We start from the raw sequence: 16,628 nt of genomic DNA, 5'->3' as shown, positions 1-16,628 counted from the left end.
GGGTTGGATCATATAAACACCAACATGTTAAATTCGACTCCATATGAGTTGAATTAACTCTTGCAATTGTACTGTGTATGCTTGGTTTTTAATGAAATGAAACGAAATGGGGAAAAAAACATTTGTTTTTCACGTTTCTAAATACGAGGTTTACGGGCACAAAAAGCACATCTCACTTGCTCCATGTGCATATGGGCACTGTGTGTCACAGCTGGATAGGCTTTGCTTCCATTGTTAAAATCCATGCCATAACCAACCGCGTTACCGCTAAATCCAGTATTCGGTTGGTCTTAAATATCGCAAGCAGCGCATACTAAAATTGGCACTTTGACGCACGTTTTTAAGGACACACCTTAGATAATGCCAACCCTCCCACCTCAGCACATACAAGCTCATTTAAGACAGGTAAAAGACCAATCCTGGCATATGATTTGAAAATAGAAGAGTGCCGGCTTTAACAGGTTAAAATTGCAAACAAGCGTGCATTTGACAACTGCGTTGGTTTAACGCCAGACAAAATTAGAGCCCGTAGTGTTCCTCACAGGTGCAGTCAGAAGCACAAGAACACAGGGAACTCCACTGAGCACAGAAGCTGGCACAAATGGGTCTGTCCAATGCAACGACAACGCTAGCAGTCCCTTTGCCTGTAAAAACAGCCCCCCAGTATCACGTCATAATGCAGACAGACCATAGAGTTGGGATAGAGGGCGCACTTGGCCCAAAGCCTTTTGAGGTAGGTTTGAGGAACCAGCCTGATCGCTGCCTTCAGAATTCTGTAAAGAATGGCAATCAGTCTGGTTCCACCAGGCTTCCAATGAGAGCTTTCACCATTTTGAAGTAGTCAACATGGTGGGACTTGCTATGGGTTAACGAACGATCACAGAATTCCATCCTGGTCAGCGGAAGAGGTAAGCCAATGAATTATACTCCTGAGCAAACATTCCACAATTACAGGTGGCAGTTAATCACCAACCTTGGCTTTATACCTGTTCAGATGATACACTCCAGCACAGTAAGTGGTATGCACCTATTCAGTCTATGTACAAACTACCAATACACTCATAGAAGTAAAAGAGGAAGACATGGACTACTTTAAAATGGAGATAGCCCTCAATGGCACTGGCCAAGCTGTCACAAAAAGCGGCCATTGCAAAGACAGGAGATGAGCTCTCTAGTACATCTCTATGAGACAGACCTGCTGGTAGAGGTTCTCCCAGTAGTCCTGAGTCATCAGTCTGAACAGAGACAGGAAGGCCCAGCTGAACGTGTCAAAGCTGGTGTAGCCGTAGTCTGGGTTCCGGCCCGCTTTGATGCACCAGAATCCCTCTGGACACAGCCTACAACAAACAACAAGCCTGGGAAACTCAAACAGAATCAGAATCACCATCACTGCATTCCCAATATCCTGTGAAGTCTATTTTGATGTTAACGCACAAAGACATGCACGACCACACGCAGGTACGCACACACACAAACAAAACGCAAGCACAATCAATAGTGCATCCTGACAATCAGACACAAAGGTAGTAATGTGGGCTCAATCTTACCCAGCACCACTGCCATTTCCACAAAGCAAAGCATCCCTTTTACCTGGGAGGTAGTAATAATTATCTACAGGAAAAAGAGACAAGTCAATCTTTTGTCAACTGCAAAAAAGAGAAATGATTTTCATTCTCACCTCCATCATCACAGCATTGTAACTAGTGAACAGTTCAAAGCTTTAGTAATGAAAAGCACTTTCCTTTTCTCTTATCTATTGTCTCCCCTTTGACCCCATGGCTGCCCGGGTCCTAGTGTCATGGCCATCCAGGTGCCATTTTCCCCACTTGGGTGGTGACTCAATGCCCTCCGTGTTGACAAGCTAAACATGCCACTAGTATCATCCACAAACCGACAGTGTTATGATTAACCGCCACACTACTTCCCACCAGAAGCTCTTACAAACCCCTCTCTGCCATTCCTGTCATTTTACATTACGCTCTTCAGCCAGGGCTGCTTGTTTGGCTATTAGCAATGAGCTGTGACTCACTCACTGTGGTCCGTGGTTACTAGCATGGCTTTCACCCTCCAATGGCTGTCTAGAGCCAAAAGAAACATGCTTACCAGGATTATTAGTGTAATTGGTCCAGTTGAACGGGATGATCTCGTTAAAGTCCGCATCATTATACTCCTTCCCATTAAAGTCCAATGTATCATTCAAGAGGTCGGTTGAGTTAAGAGGGATCCTTAAACATTTGTTTCTTAAATTGCCCATAAACAGCTGCAGCCCTACCAGGGCAAAGACACTTAGGCAGAATACAGTGAGGATCATCACATCGGACAGTTTCTTCACTGACTGGATCAGCGCTCCCACAATGGTCTTCAGGCCTGCAGGACACGACAGAACCTCACTGTTATTCGCATAGGAGTCTTATACAGTGTATGCAAAGAAGAAGTGTCATTTGTATGCAATGTTAACATCACAGCATGAAACGTCATCTCTGTTGCTCATATGTTTATAAAAAAAAGAAACAGTGTGGATGTGTCCCAAAACGCTAAATCCACACATTTTTCATTTTGTGTTTTTTCACTAGAAATGATTGCTTAATGTGTGTGTAAAATATGACTGTTCTCAGATTTTTTTATTCATAGATTTTAGACGTGTATTAAAATGTATTTTATTTTTCTAAACGCTGTATTTCCATTGTTTAGCTGGAATGGAATGTTTGTATACAGTGTATTTGACTGTATGTGGTTGTCTCACATAGCTATCTTAAGATCAATTTAACTGATCAATATAACTGTATTGATTTGTTTTATATTGATGTCACAAATGTATCATTTGTACAGTCCTTAATTAAAAAAAAAATGTTATTTGTTACATTGGACTGTGTAAAACCTAGCAGTTCTACTTATTTCTCTGAGAGTGAGGCGGATATACACTGAGTGTACAAAACATTAAGGACATCTTCTTAATATTGAGTTGCACCCCCTCTCCCCCTTTTGCCCTCAGAACAGCCTCAATTCGTCAGGGCGTGGACTCTACAAGGTGTCAAAAGCGTTCCATAGGGATGCTGGCACATGTTGACTCCAATGCTTCCCAAAGTTGTGTCAAGTAGGCTGGATGTCCTTTGGGTGGTGGAGCATTGTTGATATACACGGGAAACTGTTTAGCGTGAAAAACTCAGCAGCTTTGCAGTTCTTGACACAAACTGGTGCGCCTGGCACCTACTACCATACTCTGTTCAAAGGCACTTAAATCTTGTGCCTTGCCCATTCACCCTCTGAATGGCACCCATACACAATCAATGTCTCAATTGTTTCAAGGCTTTAAAATCCTTCTTTAACATGTCTTCTCCCCTTCATCTACACTGATTGAAGTGGATTTAACAAGCGACATCAATAAGGGATCATAGCTTTCACTTGGGTTCACCTGGTCAGTCTATGTCATGGAAAGAGCAGGTGTCCTTAATGTTTTGTACACTTAGTGTATAGCGATTTGCAAAAAAAAACATGATTATTTGTCTCTCTAAAATGAAACCATCAAGCGATAGATTTTAAACAAATACATGTCTGTCACTGAACAACCCCATGCCATGATTAGAGAGTGAAAAAAACACCAACCTCTGTCATACGCTCTTAAACAATAAAAGCGAATTTACCAACATTTTTGAAAATGGATATATAGTGTTTTTGAAAGAAACTCCTCAATTGTCAAAGAATGGTACGCTGGCAGCGCAGTGACACATTCTACTGTCTCAATTGGTGGTCTTACACCCTAAGAATGTTTAATCAGTTATATAATGTTATTTTCTCCACTAGAATTATATGAGACATGACAAGCACATCATATTTTCTGACTAAGATCCAAATCCCGGTAATATGTTTATAGCACACAATGTAGCTTCAAATGAAGTCCCTGAATGCTCTACGGTTGATTATAAAAACAAATAAGCTGAGGAGCATAGTTGTTATAATGGCCAGGCAGTTCTGGCCACAAATTGACATATGTTGTAGTAGATATTATACCTGTGTGTTATACACCCTACCAAGAGTTTGGATCAGAAAACATGTCGTAGAGTATAATAACAAAAGCATGCATGTCTGTGAGAAAGGGCATACATCACAATCAGCTCTGACATATGACCCACCCTTACCAGACCAAAACACAGTCTGTCTTCACTGAACAAGAACAGTTGAATGAAGACAAACACCAGTCAGGGAGAACACTGACAAGCAACCATCCCAAACAGCGAAGGAAGGAGAGAAGAGCTGGACAGCACCACAAACACAATTAAAGCTGGATTTAAACAAAGTCTCATGCAAACAAAATCGACTAGACCCCCGAGGCTGTTCAATAAAAATAAACAAATCAATAAATAAAATCGTCTAAAAGCAAGAAATCCTTTCCATTTTAAATGAACTGCTTCAGATTCCTGCTTTTACTGGCAGCATGAGAGGCAAACCTAAAGAAAAGCGTAAAGGTGAAGTAACCCTTAAACTTTGATGGAGTGAGTAGTACAGTACCACCCTTTGGCCCCGAAACCTTGTCCCTTAACCTGGCTCTCACCTGGGATGACCGATATAGTTTTCAGTGCTCGGAGAACCCTGAACGTTCTCAGTGCTGACACATTGCCCAGGTCCACAAACGATGTGACATATCTGTAATAAAAGGGAAGTCGCATACAGACGCCATGACAGGACAACAAAGAGCAGTCGGAGGAAACATCACACAAGGAAGGGGCTGGCTGACAGCTGGCAGCAGGCACTCCTTACCTGGGATAACTGAAATAGTTTTCAAAGCTCTCAGTACTCTGAAAGTGCGAAGAGCTGAAACATTGCCTAGTTTTACAAACTCTGTTACATACCTGCAGGAAAATTCACAATTACAATAGAGCTTGTGTACTTCAGGAGAAAATACATTCATGTAACATGGCAAGGTCCCTAAACCCCTCAAACACAATTACATGGTGGGGTAGACAATAGGTGTGAGGAGTCAGAGGAAGGACACTAGCAAAGCTAAGGTTAGACTGAGAAGTGCCTCAATATTCATCATGTCTGCATGGGATTATAATTACAAAGATGTGCAACCATTCCAACACAGTATTGCATCACAACTGTTGTCTTGTGTATGCTCCAACAATTAATACACTAACAACACAAAGAATAAACTAAGGGGACTTGTTGCCCCTGAACAACAAACAGAATCAATGTGCTAAACTACATGTACAGTTACCCAATACTTGTAACTCATCTGCCTCAAGCAGCAAAAACAAATGGTAGTGAAGTCTGGTAGCTGTTAATAGAAATAGGCAAAATGACTTGTAGCGTAGAAGTGGATTTGTCGTGAGAACTTTACAGACTGAACATTAGTGTATAGTGTTGCCACTAGTTACATCATACAGCTAGGTACGCGGGATACAGTATCCCGTTACAGCTCATACCAGGAAAACGTGTGAATACTTACGCCATGACAATAACACAGAAATCCAACCAGTTCCATGGATCTCGTAGAAAGGTGAACTTCCCGACACAGAAGCCCCTTGCCAATATTTTTATAAGAGATTCAAATGTATAAATTCCAGTGAATGTGTACCTGTTGGTAACAAAGGGGACTGGTTAGTCGACATGAATAATTGTGGATGGGTATTGTGGATGTGTATTGTGGATGTGTATTGTGGATGGGTATCGTGGATGTGTATTGTGGATGTGTATTGTGGATGTGTATTGTGGATGGGTATTGTGGATGTGTATTGTGGAAGCATGTCGATTTTGGGGTAAGAGGATGACTTACTCTATGTTCTTTGCCCAGTCCGGGGGCTGACTCAGGGTCATAAACGCACAGTTGGTAAGGATAGTGAACATGATTACCATGCTGAACAATGTGGAGGCAGTTGTCAAGGAAACGGAACTGTCCAGACTGGTTCAATATTGCTTACACATGACATACGATACAACACCTGACATCGGGCATAGAACGTATCAGGTGAGCACATATCTTCAGTACACAAATCACTATACTGCACTAATTATCTGTTCAAACAGGATAAAGACATGGGATATTTGGATATAGATTTAATTTGACCTAAAAAAAAAAACATTAATTTAAAAAAAAACGACAATGAAAGGATATGAGTGAACCAGTACCTTAATTGATATTCTTCTAAGAGGGTTGAAGGGGCTTAAGACATACAAGGCAGGAGTGGCGTTGAAGCGGAAGATGGCCTTCCCTCGGTTCAATACTATAAAGGTCTGTGAGAGAGAGAGAGAAAGGGAGAGAGAGAGGGAAAGAGAGAGGGTGAGTGAGAGAGAGAGAGAGAGAGAGAGAGAGAGAGAGAGAGAGAAAGGGAGAGAGAGAGGGTGAGAGAGAGAGAGCGAGAGAGAGAGAGAGGGAAAGAGAGAGGGAAAGGGAGAGACAGGGAGAAAGACACCCCATGAGACTGTAAACACATATTCCTGGTCAGTTAGGAGTGATGGAAATGAACTATTCACTAAACAAAAATATGTGAATTATGCATTTTTCTCTTTGAGAAGAACAACAACACAACACCAGCTTCTGGTATTGCTATAGCACACATTCTAGAGCACAGCGATACTCTGTGGTAGGGCTCGGCGATATAACGATATATATAGACGTTTATATATATATGTATATATATATATATATATATATATATATATATATATATATATATATATATGTATATATATATATATATATATATATATATATATATATATATATATATATATATATATATATATATACATATATATATATACATATATATATATACATATATATACATATATATATAAACGTCTATCGTTTCATATTATGCTCTATCGTTTATTTCGTTGTGTCGCAAATCACACTCTTTACGGCAATATTTTCCGTCAATTGGACGTCGCTTTGCGTTCTTCCACACGTGCCACGTGGAAGGAAATTTGCAACACAAACAAACATGGAGGAGAGTGAACGCGACACAGAGCACGGAGACTGTACCTAAAAGAGGGGTTACGTCGGTCGCATGGACGTGGTTTGGGTATGAAAAGTCTGACACGGACCAGAAACCGTCCTCTGCAAAATATGCCGCAGGCCGGTCCCGACAACAGGCTCAAACACCACTAACCTCTTTTACCACCTATGCAAGAATCAAATGAAACAGTATGGAGAGTACGGATGAGACCACAAAAAGTAGTCGAGTGCTCAAAACAAACCCCCGACTCAGACGTTGCAAGAGGCTTTTGTCCGCGGCACACCATATGGCAAAGAATCATGAAGATGGAAGGCGATAACCGCTGCCGTTACAACTTAGCAAAGACATGGCCCCAATTTACACGGTCGAGAAATGGGGGTTTCGTGTGTTGGTGCTAACACTCGACCCAAGGTACCAAATGCAAATACCTTTTCTTTGTTGAGTATAATTCAAAATATAATAAGAAATAGGCCTTCACATGTGGTCATTTTACATAAACGATTTATTCATTGAATTTACAGAAAATGTGTATATCGTGATATGTATCGTTATCGGGATATGAAATGACCTATATCGGGATATGATATTTTGACCATATTGCCCAGCCCTACTCTGTGGTGTGGTAATATGTCTTCCCTGAACTTGTCAGATGGTATCCCTATCGATCCTTGCTTTCCTGTCACCTTGGATACAAAGGCTCTGGATGGATGAGGGCGTGCTCCACCACCTGTCCTACACAATAACAACTGAAACTGGATCTGACAACAGAGAAAGCCTGTGCTAGACAACTCTGGGTGTCACAGCATCACAGTGCCTGACACAGAGATCTCTCACAGCACGGGAATACTGTACACATGACCGGATAGACAGTAGTATGCATCAACATAAACCCTCTACTCAAAATAGTATGCAGATCCAAAGTTGAGGGCTACTGTATGCAAAAACATGAGCTACTACATCCGTTATGCAACGTTACAGACAACTGTGTGTTACACATTAATGCATGTCTATGGTTTCCAAGACTGCCATAACCCTTCACAGCTCCTTCAAACACCTCTTCCTTGGTTTCAATGCCCAGCTCTTTGTGATGACCAATCCAACTCACTTTCTGGTTGCTGTAGAAGGTGTCCAGGTCCTCCAGTGGTGTGGACACCAATCCTTTGGGAATGTCCCCGTATATGAGTGGCAGTGATTTGCCTGCCTCCAGGTCACTGCTGGGCTTGGGTCCGTTGTCGTCATCGTCATCGGGCTTCCCCTTGGGTTTCTTGGCGTTCTCCTCAGCGATCCGCCTCTCAATGGCATCAAGGGAGTCACGACAAAACAGGCGGAAGCTGTCTGGTCCTGGCGGTACAAGCAGCTGTGCCATCTTTTCATCCTGCACATTCAGAGTGAACGGCTAGCCTCCTTCATTAGAAAGGACTGGAGAAACAAGAGGGAGAAGCTCCAGTTAGAGGCAAGGGTAGTGACTCTGTATCAACTCCTGAGGCATGGATATCCCCAAAAAAAGACATAAAACCTACGAAATATTTCTGCTGAAGGAAATGTGCAACCTGTATGAGTGCAGAACACAGTGACTTGGACAATATTCTCCCGATATAATCTTACACTCACAATCATCCAATGTCACACGGATACCAGTGACAAAGGAAAACAGAAATGCTTTCCATACCGCATCTCTTTGGCAGTATAACAATCAATATGAGGAACTTTACAGTCTATTCTTCACACCTATTACTTTACTTTAAATAAACAAGCCCATGAGTGGAGGGAGATCTGGCTGTGGATCCCACAGAGGACAAGTAGCAATCCATTATCAGTCTAGGGAGACCTGTCTTCGCTCTTGAATCCACAGCAACTACCCGGCAATAATGAAATCTGATTTGCCATATAATACAGGCTTGTAGTTTAACTCATTACTCTCTGCTCCAGAGCCAATCCTACCGACAACAGCTAGAAGGCACGGTTTCGTTCCGAGCCCAGAGTTTCCACCTTAAAATGAGTAACAAAATTACAGAGGGAGAGGCTGATGTTCCAAATAGGCTCAGAGAGTAGTAAGATGATGCACAGTGACACTGCAATGGCAATATCGTGCATCCCTTTCACCACAGCTCCCCTTTGCGTCTGTCCCGCTGTGCAGAGGCCTCAGCTTTATCTCTATGTCATTGGCTTTATAGTGCAATAGTGTCATAAAATAAGTCCATTGTTTGTCTTGACAGAGCCAAGAAATCAATCACTAACACATTGGTCAATGCTGGACTGGATTGAATATAAATCACATCAATATGTCAACATAGTAAAACCCCATTGAGGAATTTAGTGAAACGAAAGTAGTCGTTGTAACCTCTGAGGTATATTTGTGCTCTGTTATGGCATTAGGTTATATCACCCCATATTTAGGTTGTGGGTTGTGACTATGAATGATTTGTTACATATAACAGAAAAGCAGATCCTGCCAAAGGCAACATAATACACTATAATATAAATACCTTAATAGCACAGCTGTGGTTTAGTTTGACTCTTCAGCCAGCTACACACAAATGCCAATTCATATGAACCTGAATTTGGAACGATTTCAGAAGTGCATATCATCAGCATTAGTACTCTATACTACTCACACATCTTCTATTGACTTTAATGGCTAGAAGCCACATCTAGTTTCCCTTCATTAAATGGAAGAAGTCATTAGGAAATGGCTTAGTTTATCTGTACAGAATTTGCCAGTTGTAGCTGTGTATCAAATTCAGCTACATTAGGGTATCTAGAATTCCTCCTTAATGCATCTGAAACGTTGACTCCAGACACAAAAGGCAACCTTTATAATTGCCTTTACAGGTATGAGTGCACGCACTAAAGGAGCAGAGCACATACACAAGTAGAAGCAGTTCTGAAAAGAGTACAATGAAGAGCTGACACCTGCATTCTGAATAATAGAACCAATTATTTAGAATGAAATATTTTATATTGTTGGCTATAAAAATACAAATGTCATATTCAAACACAGATGAATGACTAATCTACGTATGTAATATAGCCAAGATTTTATATTCGTTTAAAGTCTTTTTATGTTAAAGAGTTTTTAAACCTTTTGGAGTTTACATCAGTTGAACGTCTAGTTTTGATTTGTCTTTGATTGAGTTGTCTGTTAACATGCCTTCAACGTAAAGATCAACGAACATCTTAAACATGTAATTGGTTTTAGGTTCTAAATTGGGTGAAAAAAAAGACAAACATTCCTGAAATCCCTTTACGTTGATGACTTTTTACAAATCCAATCGGTTTTCCACATTGATTCAATGTCATCACATTGAATGTTTTGGTTGAAATGATGTGGAAACAACGTTGATTCAACTAGTTTTTGCCCAGTGGGTACCTTGCTCGACAAAACAAAACCCCCCAAAAATTGATTTAAAGGTGAATGTAAATGTCTGTATGAATCATTTCATCTTTTATCCGTGCAGCACTTTCCAACAGCTATATAAGTGAGAATGCGCCGTGATGTAAAAGAAAATACTTCCTGGCTTCAATGGTATCTGGGAGCAATTCCCAGTTTCCAATGTAATCGCTGAGATGCCAGGTTGGAGTCATGCTATAATCCTGGTACTAACCTTTCTCTAGGTTTCAGGGAGGCAGGCCTCTCCATCGGACCTACTACAAGCTGTTTCGCCTTCCATTTATTTTAGATTGCTTCTACCAGAGAATACAGGTAAATGTTCGGTCACAATCCAGCTGCAAGACAAAACCACGGGCACAATAATTCATACTGTACACTACAGTATCTCCATATAACACAACAACTCATTCAACACAATATAACATAAGATCATTATTCCTATAACCTCGGTACATCTAACTCAATGTGCATTAAGATAATAAACAGATAATGGACTAGATACATGACGTCAACTAAAAGGGATCCAGTCAAACGTATCTTACAGTCAGATGTGACCGTAGGTGTGTGGCCAAACTGTATCCAGTGAAAACATGGTGACTGTTGGCAGCAGTTGAAGAATTTCTGTTTGGTAGGCTATGTTCTGTGTTAACTCCTCGAATCTATGTTTATTGACATTGTCACGACTTCCGCCGAAGTCGGTCCCTCTCCTTGTTCGGGCGGCGTTCCCGGCGGTCGACGTCACCGGCTTTCTAGCCACCGCCGATCCACTTTTCATTTTCCATTTGTTCTGTCTTTGTCTTATCACACCTGGCTTCACTCACCAATCACTTGTTTATTATTTAACCCTCTGTTCCCCATGTTGTATTTGTGAGTGATTGTTATTTTGTTACGTGGATGATTGTCAGGCGTTGCAGTTTTGTTTTAGACCGTGTTTTTGGCACTAGTATGTGTTATGTGCTGTCATTTGGTAACCGGTATTAAAGTGCGCCTGTTTATATTACTCCGCGCTCCTGCACTTGACTTCGCCTCCCATATACACGCACTACAGACATACTGTAAATACTGACTAGTGATTAGACTTAATATGTGATCCAAAATAAATATTGAAGCGACTGGCCACCAAACATAGGCAGCATAAACAGATGGCCACCATCATTCCTGTTCCCAAGAACTATAAGGCTTCATGCCACAATGACTACCGCTCTGTAGCACTCACATCTGTAATCATGAAGTGTTTTGAGAGGCTGGTTATGGCACACATCAACTCCATCATCCCGGACACCACTCCAATTTACATACTGTCCCAACAGATCCATAAACGACACAATCTCAATTGCACTCGACACTGCCCTCATCCACCTAGGTAAGAGGATTACCTTCATGAGAATGCTGTTTATTCACTACAGCTCAGCGTTCAACATCATTGTCCCCTCCAAGCACATCACCGAGCTTAGGACCCTGGGACTGAACACATCCCTCTGCAACTGGATCCTGGACTTCCTGATAGGCTGATCCCAGGTGGTGAGGGTAGGCAACATCACCTCCGCCATGCTGACCCTCAACACGGGTGCCCCATAGGGGTGTGTGCTTTGTCCCCTCCTGTACTCCCTGTTCACCCATGACTACATGGCCACGCACGACTCCAACACCATCATCAAGTAGGGCTCCCGAGTGGCACAGATGTCTAATGCACTGCATCTCAGTGCTAGAGGCGTCGCTACAAACCCTGGTTCGATTCCAGGCTGTATCACAACCGGCCGTGATTGGGTGTCCCATAGGGCGGCACACAAATGACCGAGCATCTTCCGGGTTAGGGTTTGGCTGGGGTAGGCTGTCATTGTAAATAATAAGTTGTTCTTAACTGACTTGCCTAGTTAAATAAAGGTTAAATAAAAAAAAGTTTAAAGTTTGCTGACAACGCGGCGGTGATAGGCCTGATCACCGTCGACGATGAGACAGCCTACAGGGAGGAGGTCAGTAACCTGTCAATGTGGTGCCAGGACAACAACCTCTCCCTCAACGTCAGTAAGACCAAGGAGCTGATCATGGTCTACAGGATAGCACCTCCCTAGATCGCATGGCACTACAGATGGTGGTGCAGGCAATGCTACCAAATACTAATTGAGTGTATGTAAACTTCTGACCCACTGGGAATGTGATGAAAGAAATAAAAGCTGAAATAAATCATTCTCTCTACTATTATTCTGACATTTCAGGTTCTTAAAATACAGCGGTGATCCTAACTGACCTAAGACAGGGAATGTTTACTAGGATTAAATGTCAGGGATTGTGAAAAACTGAGTTTAAATGTATTTGGCTAAGGTGTATGTAAACTTCCGACTTCAGCTGTACATATCTACCCCTATCACTCCAGTATCCCTGCACATTGTAAATATGGTACTGGAACTGACTGACCCTGTATATAGTATGCTTACTTACTTTCTCGTGCTCTTATTTCTTGTGTGTTTTTGTTGGACCTTATGTTATTTTTAATATTACATTGTTATTGATTACTGCATTGTTGGGTTAGAGCTATCAAGAAAGGCATTTCACTGTACTTGTGCATGTGACATTAAAACGTAGAACTTGAAACCAGTGTTTCATACAGGCCTCTAGTATCTATTGCACACGACTATGAGCTGCTAATGTGCTTCAGATAGTTCTCTTCATCTGCAAGCTGTTGCCTTGACATCAAGACCTTGAGGTGGCCAGCTGACCAAAAATGGCAACTCATTTGTCTCCTCTATCGTTCACTGACCTCAAATGACACCACTTTTGTTTTCTCTATCTTTCACCGTGCATATTAGCCCCGCCCTCCATGTTTCATTAATTCAAACAGGTTGACAGAAAACCCATGGTAAGCTACTTGTCTCAATGTGCTTTTTTTAGCCTAAGTGCTGGTATGTTTTTTCTCTCTTGTCAACACATTATGGAATTATCACGGATAATTATCATTGTTGACAACGAGTTAGCAAGAGAGCAGAAACAGACGGGCACTCAAGCTAAAGTGTGTTAGTCTTCTTACTTGAAAAATGTACAATGAACTCAGGTACAATGAAAGGACTCCAGGGAGGGAAGTAGAACCACGGCTATAGACATGATATAGCATAGATTATTTAAACCATAATTGCCATGCATCATGACGTTTTAGCAGCTTGTTATTTAGGCGAAAACATTTAGGGACAGAGCTTCAGAGCATCTGCATATTTCCTACTGTAGCCGACCATAAACCACATTGAAAGTCCAATTTTAGTTGCTTAGTCTGTTATCGAAATAAATAATCCCAAATCAGTCTAACAGAGCAACGAAGGCTACTTGCTCTCCCTCTCTTTCGTGTACGGGTGCTGTTGATTGACGGATTGATTCTACCGGGCAGTCCTACTTTTCGCGCATGTGCTGCTGTCCATGGTGCTGAAAGGTTAACCGCACTGGACTAAGCGCAGAAATGCCAGTGGGTCTATCAGAAATGCGTGATACCCTCCCTCCAGAGTGTCTGCTCATGTGAATGGCACTGATTTATCCTCCATTATTTCACAAGAGATTTGCCCAAGAGGGAGAAATCTAAAGTTCATTGCATTACTCACATAAGAGCGTACAAAATTATGTAGTCTAACTAACTATTCAAATCACACTCGCCTTAGTGGTATATCACTTAGCCAACTGTAAATTATGTTCAATTTCATGACAAAATATGCATGTTGACCTGGGTTACTCATGCAGGCAAATTTATGATACGATTTAGGAAAGTTGAGATGGGACTTTAAATTAATAAAAGCGCTGTTTTGCTGTTTTGCCGACTACTACAACGAAATTGTACAAAAGCAACGTTATATATCAGAAAGCAAGCAACACTGAGTTATTGAGGTAAAATAGCTTACATTTTTGTTATCTTAACCAATCAAACAAATGAGTATTGAGAATGTATGACCAATATCGTATTTAAACCCGCAGCCAATAAATGACACATTTAAAACATCTGCTTGACTATTACCACAACCTTGACACGCAGCTAGCTGACTGACTTCTGTATGTTCATGCATTTCTGCGTCTCGTCCATAAGAAAGTCCACCCTGAGAGGCGCGCTGAGGGAATGTAAATACATATAAATCTGTCCACACAACAGAAAAGGAGAAAGGTGTACGGATACATTCGAAAATGAATGACTTGATTAGGCTTATATTTTGGATATGAATATGAATATGACCGCATCCGATGATACCGGAGGGCATCAAACAAGTTACCTTATCAATGGTAGATATGACGTACGAAGGGGGTTCAACTGCTGTCGCCATATTGTAGGCTTCAATTATTTCCATGGAGAAGGCTCTCTCAGAGCAAAATCTCCGCCCTACCCAGCGAGTCTGGTAGAACCAACACCCTCAAGCCACCCTTCCCATTCACGTACACGACAGTAGGCTATAGCCAAGCGCCCACAACCACTGCTTGCATCACGCCTCACGCCTCGATTTTTCAGATAAAAAAAATTGGCTAAGTTGTAGAATGACTGGAGAAGTGTGACACATTTAGCGCGTCGGCGATACTATAAATAATGTAGACCTATACATTACGATGAGTCTAAACAGACTGATTACGATTTATAGCCTATAAATATATGTATATTGAAGAGTTATGACAGGATAATGTCGCAGATAAATACATACAAACATGTTTTGCTAGTGGGATAAAGTAAAATCGTTCTTGACTGGTATATGTTCAATTCTCATTCTCATCAATTCTCATCTTTATATGGCAATAATCATATTACAGCCTATCTAGTCCCATGTGATGAAGTGTTGGCTACAGTAGGCTATTTGTCCGGCTGTTCCAACGTTGCTAGCCTTATTGCCACTCTGTTGACATTAAACTAACAGGTTGGAATACCTGGAAGTGGCACCCAATTAGAAACACTATTGATGGGTCAGCTGAAACAATACTGCAGCAGCAGACGGGACACTATTATGATCACAGTGATCAATAACATTCGATTCATATATCCGCCCTAACAAGGTTATTAAACTAGGCTACAGTAGGGCGCATTATATTTTGTGTTGAACTATATTTTCTATGGGAGATTGGACATGCCGAAAGAACAATGTTGTCAGAGGTTAGAGGGGATGAGTTAAATGCGGAAGACACATTTCAGTTGAATACATTCAGTTGGACAACTGACTAGGTATCCCCCTTTCCCTTTCCCCTTTTATTTCATGCCTGATCCAGGGTTTGACCCACTGACATTATATGAATAAGGTTTGATCACACAAATATTGTAATAACTAGCAGGATCATAGTATTATCTGCTAAACAGCTTATTTCACCCAGCAAGACTAATTCCCTTTAAAACCTACGCCACAGTTGTTTTTTAAATGAATAAAATACAGATCTGTAAAATCTGGTAATCCCCTGTCAAAATGACAAGATGCCCATAGTACGGATTAGCCTAAACTACATTATCTGAGTATACAATAGTCCCTATCATAATTATTTGAATAGGTCAGCTATAGGTTACACATCATGGGATATTCTGTTACCAATAACTGATCATTATTGTATCAGGACCCTCCAGGCATCTTCTTTAACCATATTTTTCCATCAACCTTGTCATGCATCAGTTTTGAAAAACAGGGACAGCTCCCACTCCGTTTTCACCTGAGACATTAAAGATGGTTTTTTGAGAGATTTATTTAAATTACGCAATCATTTCCCACCTTTGGGCAGCCCTATGGCACCCATTCCCATCCCCTATACTTACCATTCGTTTTTCATCCAAGGCAGGTAAAGACAATAATCGCTAGGCACGCCTTGATGTTGCTTTCTCCCGAGTAAGGTGATTGAAGGACACATGTGTAAACTTGACTAAGTCAAATGTGTTTTCTTCTTTCGATTTAGTATTTCCCAGAGATGGACAACAACAAAAAATCACAGGAGAGAGTGATTAACTTGTTGCCACAGTCGTCTTGTTCAGAGCATTCTGTTTCGCTTCCGGTTGTTACCGGGTACCAATGACGGCAGAGAGTCGGGGGTTGTGTGCGTGATCAGAAATAATGTCTGTCTGTGGTCGTGGATGTCGGGAAGAGATAATGGGAAGTCTACAGTTTAGTATCACTGAAATGGAGATTACATGTAGGCATACCTACTGTAACACATTGAAGAACATTCAAAAAGTGTTAGTCATCTCTGGATGTTGGTGAAGTATGGAGGTAGTTTCTGATACACACAGTGGGTGACTGTGGTAATACGATGTGAGAGTGTTTTTCTCATTATGAAAATGCTAAAGGCTT

General features: G+C 41.3%; 1 protein-coding gene across 1 annotated transcript in view; it reads right to left on the bottom strand.

Annotated features, from left to right (window-relative positions):
- scn1laa (sodium channel, voltage-gated, type I-like, alpha) overlaps positions 1 to 16,336 on the bottom strand; it is a 41,615-nt gene extending 25,279 nt beyond the window's left edge. The window contains exons 1-9 of the mRNA XM_082966993.1: positions 16,100 to 16,336; positions 8,065 to 8,378; positions 6,113 to 6,231; positions 5,774 to 5,863; positions 5,447 to 5,575; positions 4,550 to 4,641; positions 2,104 to 2,367; positions 1,548 to 1,611; positions 1,196 to 1,337 (exon numbers count right to left, since the gene is read on the bottom strand). Of these exons, the coding sequence (XP_082823119.1) occupies positions 1,196 to 1,337; positions 1,548 to 1,611; positions 2,104 to 2,367; positions 4,550 to 4,641; positions 5,447 to 5,575; positions 5,774 to 5,863; positions 6,113 to 6,231; positions 8,065 to 8,325 (1,161 nt within the window). The 5' untranslated portion in view covers positions 8,326 to 8,378; positions 16,100 to 16,336. The remainder of the gene's footprint in view (positions 1 to 1,195; positions 1,338 to 1,547; positions 1,612 to 2,103; positions 2,368 to 4,549; positions 4,642 to 5,446; positions 5,576 to 5,773; positions 5,864 to 6,112; positions 6,232 to 8,064; positions 8,379 to 16,099) is intronic.
- Positions 16,337 to 16,628: the final 292 nt, after the last annotated feature.

Source organism: Salmo salar, chromosome 21 (genome assembly GCF_965601325.2).
Source record: "Salmo salar chromosome 21, fSalSal1, whole genome shotgun sequence".
Classification (NCBI taxonomy): Eukaryota; Metazoa; Chordata; class Actinopteri; order Salmoniformes; family Salmonidae; genus Salmo; species Salmo salar.
Note: the sequence above shows the minus strand (reverse complement) of the source record. Positions and strands in the feature narration are given on the sequence as shown.